General features: G+C 35.1%; 1 protein-coding gene across 3 annotated transcripts in view; it reads left to right on the plus strand.

Annotated features, from left to right (window-relative positions):
- USP24 (ubiquitin specific peptidase 24) overlaps nt 1-22,202 on the plus strand; it is a 160,437-nt gene that overhangs the window by 46,426 nt on the left and 91,809 nt on the right. For 2 of the 3 annotated variants that reach the window (XM_032296865.1, XM_032296863.1), the window contains exons 2-10: nt 2,312-2,477; nt 3,979-4,046; nt 7,483-7,626; nt 8,315-8,437; nt 13,363-13,398; nt 14,004-14,069; nt 17,728-17,793; nt 20,350-20,424; nt 20,992-21,150. In XM_032296865.1, coding sequence (XP_032152756.1) covers nt 2,312-2,477; nt 3,979-4,046; nt 7,483-7,626; nt 8,315-8,437; nt 13,363-13,398; nt 14,004-14,069; nt 17,728-17,793; nt 20,350-20,424; nt 20,992-21,150 — 903 coding nt within the window. The remainder of the gene's footprint in view (nt 1-2,311; nt 2,478-3,978; nt 4,047-7,482; nt 7,627-8,314; nt 8,438-13,362; nt 13,399-14,003; nt 14,070-17,727; nt 17,794-20,349; nt 20,425-20,991; nt 21,151-22,202) is intronic. The other variant, XM_032296864.1, reaches the window with a different exon arrangement.

The following is a 22,202-nucleotide window of genomic DNA, read 5'->3' on the forward strand; positions in this document are numbered from 1 at the left end:
CTGCACATGGCTAGCCAGTTTTCCCAACACCATTTATTAAACAGGGAATCCTTTCCCCATTGCTTGTTTTTGTCAGGTTTGTCAAAGATCGGATGGTTGTAGATATGTTGTGTTGCCTCCGAGGCCTCTGTTCTGTTCCATTGGTCTGGAACCAGTATCTGTTTTGGTACCAGTACCATGCTGTTTTGGTACCAGTACCATGCTGTTTTGATTACTGTAGCCTTGTAGTATAGTTTGAAGTCTGGTAGTGTGATGCCTCCCGCTTTGTTCTTTTTGCTTAGAATTGAGTGGGCTCTTTTTTGGTTTCATATGAAGTTTAAGGTTTTTTTTTCCAGTTCTGTGTAGAAGGTCATTGGTAGCTTGATGGGGATAGCGGTGAATCTGTAAATTACTTTGGGCAGTATGGCCATTTTCACGATATTGGTTCTTCCTAACCATGATCATGGAATGTTTCACCTTCTATTTGTGTCCTCTCTTACTGCGTTGAGCAGTGGTTTGTAGTTCTCCTTGAAGAGGTCCTTTACGTTCCTTGTTAGTTGTATTCTTAGGTATTTTATTCTCTTTGTAGCAATTATGAATGGCAGTTTGTTCTTGATTCGGCCCTCTTTTCTGTTATTGGTGTATAGGAATGCTTGTGATTTTTGCACATTGATTTTGTCCCGAGACTTTGCTGAAGTTGCTTATCAGTTTCAGGAGATTTTGGGTTGAGACGATGGGGTCTTCTAGGTATACAATCATATGGTCTGCAAATAGAGACAATTTGACTTCCTCCTTTCCTATTTGAATACCTTTTATTTCTTTTTCTTGCCTGATTGCTCTGGCTAGAACTTCCAGTATTATATTGAATAGGAGTGGTGAGAGAGGGCATCCTTGTCTAGTGCCAGATTTCAAAGGGAATGCTTCCAGTTTTTGCCCATTCATTATGATATTAGCTGTTGGTTTGTCATAAATAGCTTTTATTATTTTGAGATACGTTCCATCAATACCTAGTTTATTGAGGGTTTTTAGCATAAAGGGCTGTTGAATTTTGTCAAAGGCCTTCTCTGCAACAATTGAGATAATCATGTGGTTTTTGTCTTTGGTTTTATGTGGTGAATTATGTTTATCGACTTGCGTATGTTGAACCAGCCTTGCATCCTCGGGATGAAGCCTACTTGATCATGGTGGATAAGCTTTTTGATGTGCTGTTGCAATCGGTTTGCCAGTATTTTATTGAAGATTTTGCGTCTATGCTCATCATGTATATTGGCCTGAAGCTTTCTTTTCTTGCTGAGTCTCTGCCGGGTTTTGGTATCAGGATGATGTTGGTCTCATAAAATGATTTGGGAAGGATTCCCTCTTTTTGTATTGTTTGGAATAGTTTCAGAAGGAGTGGTACCAGCTCCTCTTTGTATGTCTGGTAGGATTCGGCTGTGAACCCATCTGGACCTGGGCTTTTTTTTGGGTAGTAGGCTCTTAATTGCAGCCTCAACTTCAGACCTTGTTATTGGTCTATTCAGGGTTTTGACTTCTTCCTGGTTTGGGCTTGGGAGGATGCAAGTGTCCAGGAATTTATCCATTTCTTCCAGGTTTACTAATTTATGTGCATAGAGTTGTTTAAAAGAACAGAAATCATAACAAACAGTCTGTCAGACCACATTGCAATCAAGTTAGAACTCAGAATTCAGAAACTAACTCAGAACTGCACAGCTTTATGGAAACCGATCAACTGGCTCTTGAATGTTGACTGGATAAACAGCGTAATGAATGCAGAAATAAAGATGTTCTTCAAAACTAACGAGAACGAAGACACAATATGCCAGAATCTCTGGGACACATTTAAAGCAGTCTCTAGAGGAAAATATATAGCAATAAATGCCCACATGAGAAGCAAGGAGAGATCTAAAATCGGCACCCTATCATCAATATTGAAAGAGCTAGAGGAGCAAGATCAAAAAAACTCAAAACTTAGCAGAAGACAAGAAATAACTAAGATAAGAGCAGAACTGAAGGAGATAGAGACACACAAAACCCTTCAAAAAATCAATAAATCCAGGAGCTGGTTTTTCGAAAAGATCAACAAAATAGACCGCGGTACAGTTCATTTTTAAAGAAAGAGATGAGGTCGCCTTCTGAGAGAGCAAGTAGGGTTGCCAGAATGATAAAATTTGAGATATTGGTGAAAGATGTGATTATAGGAAAGAAAGGTAGAATCCACACTATTGGTGTTAATAGCTACCATTGATGAAGTGTCTGCTCTGTGTTACATATGAAATTTTTAGAGTCATCACTAATTAGTTTATTTGCTTTTTATCTTATCCCTTTTTGTCAGAAGAATGATGAAAATGGAAACTGCTCAGGGGAAGGAATTGAATTCCCTACAACAAATTTATATGAACTGGAAAGCCGTGTTTTGACTGATCATTGGTCCATCCCTTACAAGCGAGAAGAATCACTAGGCAAGTGCCTGTTGGCATCTACCTACCTAGCAAGACTTGGTAAGTTTTCAGACATGAGAACATTTGTTTGTGGACATTTGTTTCATAGAAGGCCTGAGTTTAATCTTAGCCTTCGTTGTTGCCTAGCTGTATGATATTGGACAGATCATTTATTCTGTTAGTCTTCACTTATCTCCTGCAGAAGAAAAGCTTTGAACTAAATTAACTGTTTGCTTCTACCTTTGATGGAGTGTAAGATTATTTAAAATATAATTGAAAAGCTTAATGGAAATTGAAATTAACTTTTTCTACAGAAGCTTGGAGCACTTTAAATTAAGGCTCAATTCAATAGCTTTTCTTTTTTAAGAGAAGAAAGTAATATTTAACCAATTTGTTGTGCTTATTAAGTGCTCGACATTGTTTTAAGATTTATAAATATTAAGCCAGTAGAATAATAAAATATCATTAGGTTGGAAGATTGGGTGTCAATACAAACACCTGTACTAAAAAAGAGAAAATAACTTATTTTTCATATTGAATTCAGTTATGAATAGGCCCACTGTTCTTTGGAAGTTTTTTCTTATTAAGAGTATGCATAGTTTACTCCTATGAATAAATACAAGATATATCAAAAGGAAATGTTTTGACTAGGTTTAGATTTAACCCTAATATCCTTTTATGGTGTATTTCTGATTGGCTTCTCAGTAGAATTCATTGAGTGCCTGTTAGGATCTCGGTACTATGCTAAGCATTGGGTCTGAAAAAAAAAGAAAGTGTGTTTAGCAGTATTACCAATGATAAGCAAAATCCATTACTGAGTTTAATAAAGAAATGTGCTTTTTCCAAAAGATGATTTTACAGGGAATTAAATTGGTATTTATCACTTACTATGTGAATTGTGCCAGACACAAATCTGTGTAATGGAGTTCATTGGTTTGTTTTAGGGAAGAAGAGTGGCTTCGGCATTTATTGCAAATATTTGTGTGGGGTTTTTTTGTTTGTTTTTTGGTTTTTGAGACAGGGTTGCTCAGGCTGCGGTGCAGTGGCGCAATCATGGCTCACTGCGGCCTGAACCTCTCAGGCTCAAGGGATCTTCCCACTTTAGCCTCCCAAGTAGCTGGGACAACAAGCAAGCACCACCACACCTGGCTTTTTATTTTCTGTAGAGACAGGGTTTCACTATGTTGCCCAGGCTGGTCTCAAACCCTTGGGCTCAAGTGATCCTCTTTCCTTGGCCTCTCAAAGTTCTGGGATTAGAAAATATTTGTATTTCTATAGAACCTTTTAGGGAAATAATAATGGCTAGTAAGTAGTGGCTGTTGGTGTTTTATTAGCTATTTAATCAGATCGTTGAAGTTACTCTGACATAGAAACACAAGTTTAATCTAATGCTATAGTTGTTTCTCAGCCTTTTCTTCATCAAAGATATATATTCTACTTTTAATAATTTCTTAAGAATTCAGGTTACTATGACATAGTTCCATATTTATGAATTTAGAATGATGTATATGATTTTTACAAACTACTAAAGATCTGAATAAAATATTTTTATTTTGCTAAGGTCTTTCTGAGTCTGATGAGAATTGTAAAAGATTTATGGATAGGTGTATGCCTGAAGCATTTAAAAAGGTAAGAAGAATGAGCTGATGTGATTTTGGTTTGTGGGGGTGGGGTGAAGGAAGAGAAGGTTTTTGTTGTAATTTTAGTTTTCATGTATAAGACCAGTTTATGAATCTTGTTCAAGTGTGGAATCCTCTAATATGAAAAAAGGCGTTCTGAATTTGGGGCTTATGAATGATTTACTTCTTTTATATTGTCTGCATGTGTCTCTGATTAAATACAACTTTTATTAATAATAAATACTTCCTACTATTTAATTGCTAAAGAATAAGCTAAGACTTAATTATACTAGGATATTGCACATATTAGTAAACAAAGACTTGTGGCACATAGAAATACAGTATACACTTAAAAATACAAGCCACTTTAAGTGTGTGAGACAGGAGAAGACATTTTAAACTACTGAAAGATTGACTAGGTACTCTCACTGCCAAAATAGCATGCATATGGCAGCATCTCTTCTGAGCCAGAGTGATATGCTTGCTCCCATTAAGGTCACATGTCTTAGAAAGTAGTGTTTATTAACAATGGCAATAGGAGATCACAAGAATTGTGTTTCTTAAAGCAGACTGAATCAGCCTCACTTTTTAGCAGATGAGTTGAATCCTCATAAGAGCAAGGACCATGTCTGTTGAGATACTGCTATTTTCCCCCAACATGTAACTAAGTGCCCAGCTCATGGAAAGAGCTCAGAAAAGGATGAATGAATGATTATTTTGCTGACTTAACTTCTGGATTTTGACATCCATTTTTGTCCAGTATACAAATAAGTCACTAGAACTACAGATGGGTAATGTTTGTATTTATCTTAAGATGCAGAAAAGCAAACAGTTCATTTGCAAATTGTTATTCCCAGCTGCATTTTGGTAGACAGAGTCTCCATTGATTCAAGCCTTTAAAAATAATAAAATTAATTTTATAAGCAAAATAGCTTCATATTTGAAAAAAGGGAGAAATCTTTTCAAGTTGTCATCTGGGCAGAGATTATATGAAATCAAGGTTTATCTCCATTTTAGATTAGCTCATCTATCAATTTGTAGTTTAATTTTAAACTTTTAAGAATTATAGCAGCTTTTAAAAAAATGGAAAGTTGACTAAGCATAGTGCTTCACACTATAATCCCAGGACTTTGGGAGGCCTAAGTGGGAGGACATCTTGAGGCCAGGAGTTTAAGACCAGCCTGGGCAACATAGTGAGACCCCTGTCTCTACAAAATTTTTAAAAAAGTAAAATAAAAAGAGCAAAATTGTTATAATATAACGTACTATGACACATATCACAGTAGATTTAAAAACTTAAAATGAAAAATGTATTCAGAGTTGTGGAAAAGGGCTTACTCCTCTAAGGAAAGGCTGAGGATCTCCAGATCCAGAAATCCCTGTATCCAGTCCATTCACCAGCAAGTTGCACATTTGGAGTATTATACTCTAACTCTCTGCAGAGATACTTCAGAAAACTGTTTTGTCTCATGCCCTCAGCTGTTAGTAGCAGTATAATAAATGGTCGCATGGTTGGTTGTTTTTCTGTAAAACTATGAGTACAAAGGTATCCTGCCTTATGTTACTCAGTTTGCACTTTAGAGCTATTAAAAATGTTCTCCTCCCTGTCAATTAGGCATACTTTCTTTTATTAAATCAGAAGAGCTACAGAGTTCTGTGTGCCTTTAGGCTTGTCTGCCAGAAAACTCAGGAGGATTTGATATAATTGGTACTACTTCCCTAGCTTTGTTTCCTGGTTCAGTGACCATCCCTCTCCCCAGTTCGCCAGGCTTTTCTCATAAGCTGCCTCACATTTTCTTTTCGAAGTAAGGGTATGAATAATACATGATTGCATGAATAAGGTGCACAAAGGAGCTTGTTGTCATTTTCACCTTCTCACCTTTTACCTTCAGCCTAGCCTGGATATTTTAATAGTATATTCAGGCAGAAAAGATAATTCAGGTTTGGCCTTAATGCATGGTTATGTTTAAACCTTGTGTGCATCTTCCCCATGAGGTACTGCCTGCCTTTCCCTGTCTCTTCTAGAATGTAGACAGAATTGTATTTTCAAAGTAAAAAATGGGCAAATGGAATGGCTCCAGAGGGATTGGTGCTTAATCCACATACATTTTTGTTTTATAATCAGTTGAAGTTTCTCAAATGTTAATCTCTGCTTTGTTTTGCTTCATAATTTAATTTTTTTAAGTATAGGAGGGATATGTAGTCAGGCAAAAAAAAAACCTGCAAAAATAGTAGCTCGTTGGTTTATATAAAATCAATCTTACGACTTTTGCTAATTTGAGCAAATACTGTGGCTAATTAGTATTTAGAAAATCTGGAACTGAGGTTTTTCTCTGCAGTTATTACAGTTTAGGCTCTTCTAGCCTACTCTTTTTAAAGAGGTTCTCAGTGAGGCCAAGATGAAATTTTTGTTACATAGTATTTTCCCTTTGAAAAATCTTACAAAAACATGAAACCACCATATCAATTTAAGTGAAATCCTTTGATTTCTCATTTTTTGTGCTGATACTTGTTCTACACTTCCCCAAAGACCAGAAGACATCCAATTTCTCTACATTTTAAGGAATCTAAGAAGCTCTCTAGTTAGAAGATTTGTACCATTGTTTTACATTTGATGTTTATATTTAAGAAACATAGTTACAAAGTAAACAGTTGAATGTCTTAAGACTTAGAGCTATTTTAGATTTGCTTAAACATTTCAAAAATTAAATATTATTTTGTACATACAAAAAGGAAAATGTAAGCAAAATAAACTGTTAAGGTGTTTCTAAGATTTTTTTTTTTCATATTCTGAGTCCTGCTATCATCTAGTCAACAGGTAGAAAAAGATATTATCCTATTTCTGAGATGTTAAAAAATGTTCAAAGGATATGTTTGTTAGAATCCATGCAATACAGCATTCATTTCTTAGGTTCCAGAAATGTTAATATGGGCAGCTAGCCATCAAGATGTATTAATAATGCCTTACCATTTATAAAATGCTTGCATGTTTGTTGTATCTTTTAGTCCTCATAACATTTGTCTGAAGTGGATAGGAATTATGCCTCTTTAGAGATGAGAGAACCAAGCCTTTGAGAACTCCTGTAGATTTTTTCAGGGCCACACAGCTAGAAAACAGTAATATTGGAATTGATCTCAGGTTTTTACTTTGCTCTGTACCACTTGACCTCCCCTAGTAATTATGAAAAGTAGAGGACAAAATAAAGTCTTTTAAACAAAGTGCTTTAGTGCAAGAGAATTAAAATTCAAAAGCCAAACTCTGTATTGACTTTGAAATAAATGGGCCAGTAGATGAACTACGGCTATGGGTCTTTTAAAAGCCAATCATCTGCATTGAAAAAGTATCTTCATCATAATCTCTCAGTTATTTGAGATGGACCTGGTAAACTGTAGATATATTTTCTTTTTTCGAGTGAGACTCTAGACTATCCTTTATGTTTTCATAGCTCCTGACGTCAAGTGCTGTTCACAAGTGGGGTACTGAAATTCATGAAGGAATCTACAACATGTTGATGCTTTTAATAGAGCTGGTTGCAGAGAGAATAAAACAAGATCCAATTCCCATTGGTCTCCTGGGTGTGCTTACAATGGTATAGTATTTCTAAAATGAAGTACTTTATGTTTTGGTTTTGTTTAAAATACTTGCTGTTCTCTGACTGGGAATTAATAATGAGTCATAATGATTTTATCATTAAGGATATTAGGATACTTTGTCTTTATTTTAAAAGCAGAGCAGCTATCTTGTGTTCTCAGTTTGTAGGAAGTACTTTCCTAATTTTAATGGGTTTTTCAACTTATAGAATGATTAAATGCCTTTCCCTTATCTCTTCCTGATTATTCATTCTTAAGTACTTTCATATGGAGTGTTCATGTAGACGTAGTTTGGTTTCTGGCCTTATCCCCCAACAGGTAACAGCAGCTGCATGAAGAAGGGGCCCTCATATTTTCTCCTCCTGACTTCTGCCTTCAGTGCCTCTGTTGCTCATCTTGTCCCCAGTAGCCCTAGCACACCTGGGACATTGGCATCACAGTGCCTTGAGTCAGACATCATCCTGTTACCACCTCCTCTTCCCTCACAGGGAACACTGAACAGGACAGGAGAATAGCACATTACTTTTCAGTTCCTCTGCACTAGCTAAGGCGTATGCTTTCTGTGTATTCTTGAAAGATTCCATTAATGAGGGGAGTCCAAGGCTTTATTTTTATCTTTTTTTCTCATGCTAATATGTGTTGCTATAGAAATAGATAATAATGTTTCTCTGTTCTCTTTGAATCTAGGCTTTCAATCCTGATAATGAATACCATTTTAAAAACAGAATGAAAGTGTCTCAAAGGAATTGGGCAGAAGTGTTTGGAGAGGGAAATATGTTTGCTGTTTCACCTGTATCGACTTTCCAAAAGGTAAACATAGTTTAGTTTCATCTTTTTATAGAAAAATCTATTGAAAAAGATTTTTTTGTGCTATAAAAATGACAATTTATATGGAAGGATTAAAACAGTCTCAAAAATGACAAATATCCCATCTGGCTTATAAAATCACCTACATTTTTTTTTTTCAGATAGTGCATAATTTTTCTATAGCTCTTAAATAATATGAAGATTTTATAGGTTTGAAATGATGTTTAGTGAAATGAGAAATATCTTTAATGTCATGTGTCAGGTTATCAGAACCCCAATTTAGTTGATGTTCCAGTTTCTTAGATTTCAGAGACTAGAGCATTCGAAATGATTAATAAATGATTAATTGTACCTATAAAAAATAATCCAGTAGTTAATCTCATATATAGTTTTCTTTTAAACTTCATATGCATTAAAACTTTTGCTTTTTCAGGCCTAGAACCAATATATTTTATATTCAAAAGACTACAGTCTGTAATAACAGTATACTCACAAGAGTTGCATAATCTAAACAATTCTTTAGTTAAAACACTGTTGGATTTGAGAAACAGTTGAAAGAAATTGAGTTTAATCAGTAGAAAACTTGTCCAGTGCTTTAGTGGAAGCAGAGGTTTAGGTCAACAATTTGTTTATTTAACATTTACTATGTGTCTAGCATTATTCTAAGTTTGAGATATAAGCATAAGTACACAGTCCTGTCTTAATAGAAATAGTAATAATACGTGATTACTAGCTTGTAGTATAGTGCAGGAAATATGAAAACAAAATGACAGCATGGTAAACAGTGGGTAGAATTATAATAACATGGACTATGCATAGAATCCAGGGGAAGGAGTGGTTATTTCCACCTTGGGGAGTCAGACAGTTCCCCAGAGAGAAGGAAAGAGCTGAGTGGAAAGGACAATGAATATGTTCTTTGGAATTTAATCCCCACATCAGCTCTTTGAGTTGGGTACTATTTTTACCCCCATTTCATAGGTGAGAACTGAAACAGAGGTGAAGTACTTGCCCAATTCCCATACCTAGTTATAGGGAGAACCCACGCAGGCAGCTAGTCAGTGTTCTCTAACCATGTGCAGCACTGCCTCCCCAAATGCAAAACCTTCTCTTCAGATGCGTTGCAAGGATCAAGTGACAAATATACGTAAAAATACTGAACATGGCGGTTCACTGTAGTGAGCTCTTGGCAGGTGTTCATTCTCTTCCTTCACTTTACATATGCATCCACTGAGACCCAGAAAGGTGCAGTCTTTGTGTTTCCTCTCATTACTACAGAGGAATTCTCTCTTCTAGATACCCTCTTCTCTTGCCTTCTCAAGCATATTCCTCCTTTCTGCTTTCTGTTCTTTCTTTGGTATCCTCAATCTTTTCCTTGCTGTTGGAGTGTTACCTTTGTATGCAGCGTGATCCGGTATCTCCCATCTTTAAATATTCTGCCTTTAATATCGTATCCTTCTGTAGTTCCAATATGGTCCTCTGCTCCCCTTCCCAGCCAGAGCTCCTGAAGATTCCATGTCCTTTCTCCCAGTTATTCTTTTAGTGATTGCCGTAAAATTTTAATGTACTAAGCAAAATCTAAATTTGACCAGTATCTTTTCTCCTTCTTGAGCCATGCATAAAGACCTTAGAATGTAGGATGTGCTCACTCCCCTCTCAAATGATTCATTTCCTCTTCATCTTAATTGTGCATTGTCTTAGTCCCCTCCTATCATTTTTTACCCGGCAAAATAGATAGTGCACTCTATAGAGAATCCTTTAGTAAGGTTCTATTTGTGGGTAAGGCTTGGTTTTTGATGGCCTGAACTTTCTCATTCCTTAAAGTGTGTATTTTCACTGGGTTCAAAAGTCTAAGTGATATTTTTTTCTCTCAGAATATTAAAGATAACCATTTGACTGTCTTGTGACTTTGATTATAGCTATTGAGAAGTTGGCTATTGGTCTGACTGTGGTTCTTTTATTAGAAGTCTGTCTTTTCTCCATGGCTGTATTTTGAAATCTTTTCTTTCTCTTCTGTGTTTGTAAGTTTGACCCTAATGTGATTAACCATGGTATTCTTTTTATTTATTTTGCTTCAGAGTCATTGGGCTTCTGAATCTAGGGTTAATGCCTTACATCAGTTCTGGAAATTTCTCAGCCTTTTATCTTTTAAAATATTGCCTCTTCCCCATTAGTCTCTCTTCTGAAACTTGGACACATGTTAGACTGTCTCATTCTGTCCTCCATGTCCCTTAACTCCTTTCACATTTTCCATCTTTTGTCTCCTTGTGTTGCAATTGTGGTAACTTTTTTCCAGATCTATAGTAGTACAATGCACTGATTTTTTTATTTGTATCTAATCTGCTGTTTAACTTGTTTATTTAAATCTTTAATTTCAGTTATTGAATTTTTCATTTATATAAATTTTGTTTGGTTCTCATTTGACTCTTTAATTTTTTATTGTCTCATGTTCTTGACTCTTATTTTCAATCCCTAATTTGTTTAATGCTTACTTTATATTCTGTGTCTGATATCCATAGGTCTGATTCTGCTGGCTTTACTCACTTGCTTTGTGTATGTATGTAGGTGTATAGAAATATGTTTATACTTATTTGTTTGTTCATTTTTCTGTGAACTCATGTTTCTTAGCATTTAATCTAGGAGGGTGGTTTGAGGCCTAAGTTGAAAGTTCTTTCTTCCAAAAAGTATTTGCTTTTACTTCTTCCAGATACCTGGAAGCACTCCATTCTGTGACCATTTTAGAATAAATTATCAGCTTAAGGTTTTTCAGGCCATAACGTCAGCGTGAATTTGAGCAGTAATATAAATATGAGGGCAATTCTGTGGTTATGAATTCTTGGAGAATATTTTTCTCCCTTTAGGCGTCCTGATTTTCCCTTTCTGCAGGTAAATCTATTTCAGTTCATCTGACACCAAAGATGTAGCCCTTTAGTTCTAGCTTTACGTTATAGTACCTTTTGAGTCACCCTGTCCCACCTGGGCTTTGTGTCCCTTTTCTCCTGCAGATGGAAGCCCAGGGTCACCAGGGCTCTGCAGCTGCCTGTGGGTAAAGCTGGCTTCAGAGCCTTCCTGCCTGCCTCACGGGATCCTGCTTTCTCTGTTTTAAACTTCTGAGCTCTTTTTTTTGCCAACTCAGCCTAGATGTTTTGAAAGATTATATTTTAATGTTTTTATCTAGTAGTATTATTTTCAGCTGGAGAGCCATTTAGGATACCTAGACTGAAGTCTACTAACTTTTCAGGGCATTCCACTCTGCCTTTGTCCACCATCTACTGAAATCATTCTTAAGGCACCAACACCCCTTCATGTTTCCAGATTGGAAAGTAATGTCCCTTGACCGCACCAATAGCACTGGTCACAGTTGCTTCTTCCTTGGAGATGTTTCTTCCGTGGCTTTCAGGACATTCCAGCGCCTTATGCTTCTGCCTGTCCCCAAGCCATGTTTCCTCTGTTGACTTCTTCACCTCTATCCAGTTTTGATCTTCAGGGCTTCCTCTCTCTATTCACTACGCTTTCTCTAATGGATTTAAATGTCATATTTAGGCCGATGGTCCTCCAGTTCATATCTCTGTGGCTTAAACCTCTTCTCTGAGTATATCAGACTTGAAGGGTCAATTATCTCCTTTTGGTTGCCACACAGAGTGCCAAAACTTAGTATGTCTGAAGTGGAATTTTATTTTGCCTCCCTGGCGTTCATTCTCCTTTTCAGTAAGTAACATCACCATCTATCTAGATGCTCACGCCAGAAACATAGGAGTCAGCCAGAATTCATTCCTTGAATAAAGGATAACCAAACCATAAACAAGTCCTTTGATTTAACCTCTAATATGTCCCCAGTTGACCTCTCTCCCCTCCTTCTGCTGCCATCCTACTCCACACACAGCTGTGAACTATCTAGATACCCCACTGGCCTTCTAACTGGTTGTGTCTGATCATGTCTTATTCTCCCATTCATCCATTCCATTCCATTCTCTACAGAACTGCACGAGTGATCTTAAAATATAAAACACTCTTGCTGAAAATACTTCTGTTACTTTCTTTCTAATCATGGCCTGTTAAGTGTCTCCATGATCTACATTTTTTGCATCTCTGTACAACCTCATCTCTGCTACTCCTGGCTCACCATGTCCCAGCTGGGAGAGTTTTTTAAACACAGCAGGCTCTTTTCTGCCATCCCAGGACCTTTGCTATTTTAGCCTCTCTGCTTGGACTGTTCTTTAAACGGCTATATCTATCTCTTCCGCTAGAGATGACGTCTTTAGAGAAGTCTTTCATGACCACTACCCCAAGTAGAGGAAGCTCTTATTTTTCTTTTGAGGACTTTTTGTTTTTTCTTTTGTGGCACTTAGCACAATTTGAATTGTCTTCTGTGTATGGTGCTCTACTTGGTTGTGTTGACCCTTCTAGAATATGAGCTTTGTAAAAACAGGTACATCTCTTCCTAGTCACTGTTCTATATCTAGTCACTAAAACATTGAATGCTCAAAAAAGAAAAGGGAGGAGAAAAGAGAGCTTGCCTGAGAGCATTATTTAATGATCTAACTGGGACTAAAACTTTTCATCTCTTGACTGCTGAGGTACTACTTTTTATGTTAATAATTAATTTTTAATTTCTAAAATAAAACTTCTTTAGAGAATTTAACTCAAGTTATCCTGTATGTTGGAGAGCTAAACAACTGATCTCAGCTATCCAAAAATGCACAGATGCCCCACATTGTGGCAATTCCATCAAAATACAGACTTACAGACTCCCAAAATTATATACGGTAATGTTAAAGACATATTAGGAAGCATTTGGGAAAAAACTTGGAAAATAGTTTCCAAACTTTTATAATGTTTCCTCTAACTTTTCATATAGGATAAAAGAAACGTTAAGGGTTCAGGGGAAGCTTTTATATTGCCATCTCAATTTTGGTTTTCTTTTCTCATAGGAGCCTCATGGATGGGTTGTGGATTTGGTGAATAAGGTATACAACTTTTATTAATATTGTCATGTAGCATATTTTCAATTTTCTAATGAGATATCCTAGAGTTTGGTATATCAAGCAAATGGCAGCTCCAGATAATAATCAAAAAAATGCTTTAAGGACTGGATTTCATAGATTCTTCCTTTTTTTGTATGTATAATACTGGCACGTAAACATCAGCTTTTGGACTTAGTACTATCTGCAGTATGCCACAGGAGCATTAGGAGGATCGATGCAAGGGTTCTCTCAAGACCAATGTTGTAGAACACAGTGATAGAGTAGAATGTTAGCTTTAGTTCCCTTGCTTAAATTATTAATATATAGCATTTTAAAATTAATATGTATAGTACAATAGGATGACTGCAGTCAATAATAATTGTATATTTTTAAATAACTTAATGTAATTGGATTGTTCATAACTCAGAGAATAAACCCTTGAGGGGATGGATACCCCATTCTCCATGATGTGCTTATTTTACATTGCCTGTCTATATCAGAACATCTCATGTGCCCCATAAACATGTACGCCTCCTATGTACCAATATAAAATTTTCAAAATAAAAAAATTGAAAAATTAAATTAATATGTGCCATTTTTCTTCTCAGTTTGGAGAATTAGGTGGATTTGCAGCAATCCAAGCCAAGCTCCATTCAGAAGATATAGAACTTGGGGTAAGTTAAACCACTGTTATACCCAGTGTGGAAGTTTACTTCTTTGAGTTGGTGTACAGCCAGAGGACAGGGCCTGGACATGCCAAGTTAAATGTTAAATTAAAGGCTCATCTTTAGAGGAGCAGGTTCCATGGTCCTGATAACCAAAGAAATGAAATGTTTACTCCTTCCTAATTATAACCAAATTGCCATGTAGAGTTTGATTCTCATTATTTTTTCTTTACCTGTGGTATTTTTCTCTTAATTTGTAATGGTTACATGAAATTATCTTACTCTTTAAAGTTGGTTGCTATATGTGGCAAGTATATATATGCATAACAATTTTATGGCTCAGTTAAATGATTATATAAAATCAGAATTTACTTCATAGTCTCATGTTTAGTAAGCTTTTTGGTATTACAAAAACTTTTAGATAACAGGTGGCTATAACATGGGAGCTTAGACTCGTCCATCAGGTGCAGTGTTCATTTCAACTTCATTTTCTCAAAACACATAACCTCATAGTAAGGGGAATAACTAATCTTTAATTTTTCAGATACTATTAACCTATTTGTTGCTGAGAGTGATTTATTCTTTTCTCTAATGACTTAATCATTCAATTAAAAACTATCACATACTTGGCATGAGTAAGACACTATGCTATCTGCTGTAATTTGATCAATGCAGAAAATAGTATACCTAAGTGTTAAAGATTGTGCTTACAGTTGCAGTTATTTCTGTGAAACCACGACTAATTGATTCCTATTGGTCCCTCTCTGGATGAAGGAAATAGCAATGGTCAAGGAGAGAGACTGATGGTGTAGTAATAGATTGACCCTTTCTTGCCACCCAGTGTTTATCCTGAAGATCAGATGTCTACCAGATTACAGACACTGATGCAGAAGCCTCCTCTTGCTTCCCTGGGAGTTAACTAGGTTGTTGAACTGTCCTTGTGATCCCCATTGATTAGATCAAGTATGTTGGAAATGACTATTGTCTTGGAAGACAGTATATAACAACTTAAGCAGCAAAACCAAAGCAAAACCTCTTCAGATCTAGGGTTAAAAAAAAAAAAAAATACACAGCAATCCTAATTTTCTACCCTGTTTGGATGAAAATTGGCTGAGGATAGATAGATGGGAATCTGGGCTTAGCCCTCATTATTATCAAATGTGGTGAGGTTAAAGAGTCTTGCAAGATTTTTCCTTAAGGTCAGACCATTTTTCAGAACAATTGTGTTGTCTGCTGCAGTTGACCCAGAATTATATTGTTTAGGTTGTATTGAAGGGATGATAACACTCAGGTATTGGAGAGATTCCAAAGGTTGAGACTCTTTTAGGAGACAGGTATAATTAAAATTCACAAGTTCTGGATTTCTGACCCGTTAAGCTGGCTGTGTCCCAGAATAAATTTAGGCTGTATTAATAATGAGTACAACTTTGGAATTTAAAAATATTGGGAAAAAAAATATCACTCACAATCCCACCAGTTAAAAACACCTGTACAAAACAAGAAATGAAAGTTGTTGCTCATCCTTCCTCCTGATCCCCACACATCCCTACTTCCTAGGTAGCAGTTTAATACATGCCTTTCTGGCTCTTCCCTAAATTGATATAAATCTGTGCATGTTCTTTCTCTCTCTCTCTTTTTTTTCTCCTAAATCCAAATTATCAAGCTATACCTAGTTGTATATTTTCATTTAACATAATATCATGGTCATCTTTCCAGGTTAGTACTATCAGTGTTTTTAATGACTGCAAGTGGTATATTTCTGCAAATGGTATACCATGTTGCAGACAATTATTCATGGGTATTGGATTATTTCTGTGTTTTTGCTGTTACAGAGAGTGTTCCTCATAAATATATCTTTATATACATGCAACTATTTCTGAAAGATCAATTCCTAGAGAGAGAGATTTCTAAGTTAAAGATTACAGTCATTCCCTGGTATACAGGGGTATTGGTATCAGGATTCTGGGTATACCAGAATTCGTGTATACTCAAATCCTGCAATCAGCCCCACAGAACTTCTATATATGAAAAGTCAGCCTTCATAGATGCAGGTTTTGCATCCTGGGAATAGTGTATTTTTAGTCTTTCTTTGGTTCAAAAAATCTGCCCGTAAGTGAACTCATGCAGTTCAAGCCTGTTTGTTCAAGGGTCAACTGTATATTTGTTTTAAAATTATAATTGACAGTGCTAAATGTCTTTCTAAAAAGGTTTTGCCCATCTGTACTTCCACAAACCCATTTGATAATAGTCTTATTAGTGCTAAATATTTTCAGTCTTCAGTTTTCCAGTATGATGGACAAAAAAAAAGTTATTTAATATGTAATACTCTGATTTCTTAATGAACTTGAGAATTTTGTCATATGATTATTGGTTGGTTGTATTTCTTCTATGAATTGACCTAGTTTATTTCAGTTTCTTTTGGGCGACTTGCTTTATTTTTAGGAATTATTTTTATATTAAGCTTATCAATGCTGTATCTGTTTTGCATGTTTGTATATCTTTTCTCCTAGTATTTTGCTTCTTTTCATTTTTATTGATGGTGGCTTTTGCTATATTGAAGTTTCAATCTTTTATGTAGTTGAATTTTTCCTTAATGGCTTAAAAGTTTTCTAACTTGCTTAAGTAATGTTCTCCCACCTGAAGTTTATAAAAATATATATTATATACTTTCATATTTTAATTTTTTAAACTGAGTCCTTGAATTCACTTAGAATTTATTTTTATATAAATAATTTTATATTATTAATATATCATTTTATATAAATATAAAACATATATTTTTATATTATATAAATATTTTTATATAAATAAATTCTAAGAGAATTCAATTTTGTTTTCTTCCAAATAGGTAAGCAATTGTTGTTAGATCCTCTACTGAGTAATCTCTCTTTTCCTTATTATTTGTATTTGCTGGCTTAATAATATATTAGAGGCCCATGTGCCAATGCATTTGTTTCTGGACCTCTGTTCCAGTAATTTATTTATTCATTCATTCTTTGGTTCATTTCTGTACTGTTGCAACATCGTTTTCTTTACTGGTAGTGCCACTTCTGCCCAGTATCATTCTTTTCTAACATTTTTTTTTTTTATTGTTCCCATATTTTTAATCTTCTGGATATAGTCAACCTGTCAGGTTCTCTTGCAGGAAATTCCACTGAGATCATGTTTGGAATTGCATTAAATTTATAGGTCAATGTGTGGAGAATTGACGTTTTTACAATACTGGTCTTTTTTAGCAACATGATATCTCCCCATTTATTTGCGCTTCATTAATTTAGTTCAGTAAAGTTTTATAATTTTCTTCAAGTAAGCCTTCAGTGTTTTTGGTTTAAGGAATATTTCACTCCTCAACTATTCTTTCCTTTAAAAAAAAAAATGTTTAGTGTTCTACAATGTAACTTTAAAATCATTTTATCTAATTCTCCAAAGAAGTTTTATTGACATATTCTGATTTAAATTACGTTAAATTTCTATAATAATTTAAATGGATTGACATCTTTATATCCGTTCTTTCTATCCAGGAGTTTCATGTCTCTGGTCTTTTATTCATGACTTGATCAAATCACATTTTAAATTTTTCTCTGATACATGAAAAGGGATTTGTTTAATTTTGACAGGAAAAAAAATCCTCTCAAATGTATTTCTAATCTTCACTGTCTTTTTCCAGGCGGTCTCAGCATTGATTCAACCCTTAGGAGTGTGTGCAGAGTACCTCAATTCCTCTGTGGTACAGGTAGGATTAAGCCATTTCACATTACTTCATATGATTGAAGACATGCAAACAGTAATAACTTCCTTTTATCAGGTTATTCAGAATGGTCTTTAATCCAGAATATCTCCTTTTTTTGCATTAGCTATCCTTTTAATAAAAATGCCATCAGATAATAAAAATTGTTGAATAATTTGAAGTATAGGAGACCTCACATTTGAGAAGGCTGTTTACCTTTTCAGTTTATCATTTTATCAAATATAATTTTTATTTATTTTTCATTTTCTTATCTATAAAGTAGGCAACATATCCTTATTTGCCTCACAGGATTATTTAAGGATTCAATGCCATTATGTATTAAATCAGATTAGTATTTATGTATTAAATCGGCTAGGCTCACTTACTGGCTCAGTCACTCACTTTTGAATATCAGCTTAACAGCACATCTTGCCTGATTTCCCGCCTCTGTAGGATTGTAAGTCAGCAGGTCATAGAACAGTCAAGCTGGGAGTGTTGAGTTTTCTAATACTAAAAGCCTATTCTACTATCTTGTTTCCTTTTCCTTTCAGTTAACAAGTTTTACTGAACAAAATGTCACATTAAAATACTTCTATTTATTTATTTATTTTTACAAATAAGTCAGTGGACCTTGTAACTTTTATAGAGCTTTTAAAAAATCACCATAAGTGGTTTTGAAAGCATAGTGTCCTTCGGAGCAGTGTTTTTAAATGCACTGTTCCTGCTTTCCAATGTCACATTTACTTAGGGCCACGTTAATAAAGGAAATGGGATTTTTTTTTTTTTTTTAGTAGGTTCTGGAAATTTCTGTAGTTTCTTTTTCTTTTTCTTTTTCTTTTTCTTTTTCTTTTTCTTTTTCTTTTTCTTTTTTGAGACAGCGTCTCACTGTGTCACCCAGGCCATAGTGCAGTGGCACAATCTCAGCTTACTGCAACCTCTGCCTCCCTAGTTCAAGCGATTCTCCTGCCTCTGCCTCCCAAGTAGCTGCAACTATAGGCACAAGCGACCATGCCCCGCTAAATTTTGTATTTTTAGTAGAGATGGGGTTTCACCGTGCTAGCCAGGCTAGCCTCAAACTCCTGACCTTGTGGTCTGCCTGCCTTGGCCTCCCAAAGTGCTGGGATTACAAGTGTGAACCACTGTGCCTGGCCAATTTATGTTATTTCTAAATGTTAAATGTTTTCTTTAGATGTCAAGGTAATACTACAAGAGTTTTAGGTGACATAGGATGGTTGTTTATATATTTCTTCATTCTGTATATTAAACTCTTTAGAAACAGCGAATGCTCCTTCAGTTTATTAAGCATATAAATATAATCATTAATTTCATAGCTAAAATACTAAGACATAAAGAGGCAAAGTGATTGGACTTTTTAATATTTTAATAATAAACATTGATAATTTAATATTGAGGGTCAGATTGGGTTTTAAATGCATGCTCTTTACTCACGCCTTGCTCTGTGGAAGAGAATTTAGCATAAATACCCCAGCTGCTAACTAATGTTAAGGTCTTTAGAAATTGTAGATTTTATATATATAAACAGAATGTACTTTAAAAAAAACAAGAAGTGTATGAATTCCCAACCAAGCACTTCTGTCTTCATCTTTAATTATATCAAACCATCCAAAATTAAATTCATTCCACAATAAATTCATACCATAATCCATGTTACTTACATAACAGTTGACTCTACCACTTGCTACTTGTATGACTTCAGAAGACCCTTATTTAACTTGTGTGCCTCAATTTTCTCATTTGTAGAATAACCATAATAGTAATAGCTACCTCAAGTGTTGCAGTAAGGATTAAACAGGGCACAGCACATGCTGAAAAGAAAATTGTGATTCTCTTAACCATAACAGCTCTGTCTCCTTCCTGTACAGTTGGCATAAGTGTAAATGAAGAAATTCTTCTGGATAAGTGCCTGATGTCATTTTAGCTCATTGCTAATCTATTCTTGGCTTTAACAGCCAAATATTGTTTATCTTCTTTCTTCATCAGCTAAGTTTTAAATATTTTCTTACTTATATGGAAGTGGTAATTTAGATGTATTAGTAGCTAATATTTTACCATTCTCACATACTCTTTAGAGTTAGTTATCTGGTTGTGTTACCATTCTGGAGCAGTGTATTATATGAATTTCATCTATTGGCCTCATTCACATCAGTAAGCAAAAGTAAGTCATATGACAGCACATTTTTCATGTTCTGTGTTTATATTCATTTTTAAAAATTAAAATATTTATTATAAAAACAATTTATTCTCATGCTTAGTGTTTTAAAAGTTAGACTGTGTATCTTGAGTCATTCTTCAAAATTACCTTTATAAGATACTTTTATAAGATACCTTTATAAGATATTAAAGAAGCTGAGGCACCTCAGATTAAGTAGAGTCAGTTAAAGGTTTATTTGGTAGTAGTAGATAGTGCTGCTCTGATACAAAAATTTTTATCTTTTCATTGCACTCTCTTCTTTGGAAATTGTAGATGAAGAAGCATTGTCTCTCTCTACTTTGGGGACAGCTTCAAGAGTTCTTAATAACTGTAGCATTTTATTTCTGCAGCCCATGCTAGATCCGGTCATTCTTACCACAATCCAGGATGTACGGAGCGTAGAAGAGAAAGACCTCAAAGACAAGGTAAACGCTCTCTCCAGCCAGATAGGCCCTAGTGCCAGTAGTTCACAGCAGAGCCAGGACTTGGCAGGGTTCACACACCATGCTGTTTGGATTCTGGTCACATGCATTCACATCAAATTAACTTTACATTTTCTAATTAAAAAGTGCTGTTTCTGAAGCACCAGTGATAGTTGTTACCTCAGTCAATAGAGTTAATATAGTGTTGTTAGTAAGAGATACCATTCAGAATTTTACTAACGTGATTTTGATAGTATCACAATTGGCATAGAGGAAGCTTTAAAAATAATACAGTATTAAAACTTACCCAGAGTTGTTTAAAGCAATTTTGCCATTTAAATTTAACATGATTTATTTTGTCTACCCTAATTTGTTCACAGGACCATTCCCTTTCCTTTGCTGCTCACCCGTGTGCTAACTTTTGTTTCTAAGCAAAATGAAGTTAATTGGCCTTGTAGAATATCAGATAGCGACACTGTTGTTACCCCATATTCTTGTGTATGTTATAAGAATTGGGATCAAAATGTCTTTACAGTTCCTTTTTTGTTTTTTGTTTTTATTAAATGAAAGAGATTGGTTAGCATCCCTGAGCTGTTGTCTGCCATTAAGTTACTTTGCATGCGCTTCCAACCGGATCTGGTGACAATTGTGGATGACCTTCGACTAGACATTCTACTGCGCATGCTGAAATCACCACATTTTAGTGCTAAAATGAATTCTCTCAAAGAAGTAAGTTTTGCATTTGTTTCTATAAGACCTAATGTACAGATACTTAGTTCTACCAAAGGTTGTGCTTGTTAATATAATAATGTTGGGAAATATGAATGATTTATTATACTCATATAAAAAGATGATTTGTATAAAATGTTGTCTTGTATATAATTGTTAGTAAAGACATCTTCTGTGTTACTTTCAAAATTTACATCTGAAATATTTACAGTATTTAGTGTTTTTGTGAAATTTCCTAGAATATAATCCCTTAGGATATACAGTTTGAGATTTACTTTTGCTCTAAGGGTACAGTTCATTTTGTTTTATTTCAGATGTGAGTTTACTTAAACCAAATCTTATAACTGGGGTTGAGACAAAAACAAAATGACTGCAACAGTGTTGGTCGAAGCGAAATGATGGAAATAATTTTCTGTAGCTTCCTGAACTTATCATATCCACAGAAACAGTGCAGTTGGTTTTGGTGTGTGATACATGGAGTCCATGTAGTTCAGTTAAAATTCAGTTATTTTTCCTTCAGTTTTGTATAGTTAAGATTCTTGGTACCAGTGAAAGAGACTCATCTTGAACCATTTTAGGCCAAAAGAGGAGTTTATTGAAAAGAGGCTGGGTTATTTCACATGAATGAAGGATTCAATAGCCAGACCAAGAAAGGGTGGGCACATGTGGACAACGGAACAACTAGAATTTGAGATTCAACCACTGTCAGGACTCTGTCCAAATCTCATCCCTGCTTTTCTTTGTATCTTGGCCTTGCTCCCTCTCTGCCTACAGTTCAACATTTTTCATATGGTAGAGATCAAGACAATAAATAAATCCCATGTTTCACATCCTGCAGTTCCCATCACCAGTGAGAGACTGACTCTTTCTGTATATGAAGTGTCTTCCTGACACTTGTGTGTACTTTCCACATAGTGCTCTGATTGAGGCCTGGGTTAAATGTTCATCCCTGAGTAATTAGCAGTGGTCCAGGGAATGAGAGCTGTAAGAATACTCCATGTTCTTTTTTTTCTTTTTCTTTTTTTTTTTTTTTTTTTTTTTTTTTTTTTTTG

Source organism: Sapajus apella, unplaced genomic scaffold, assembly GCF_009761245.1.
Source record: "Sapajus apella isolate SASKATOON/1434 unplaced genomic scaffold, GSC_monkey_1.0 scaffold36, whole genome shotgun sequence".
Lineage (NCBI taxonomy): Eukaryota > Metazoa > Chordata > Mammalia > Primates > Cebidae > Sapajus > Sapajus apella.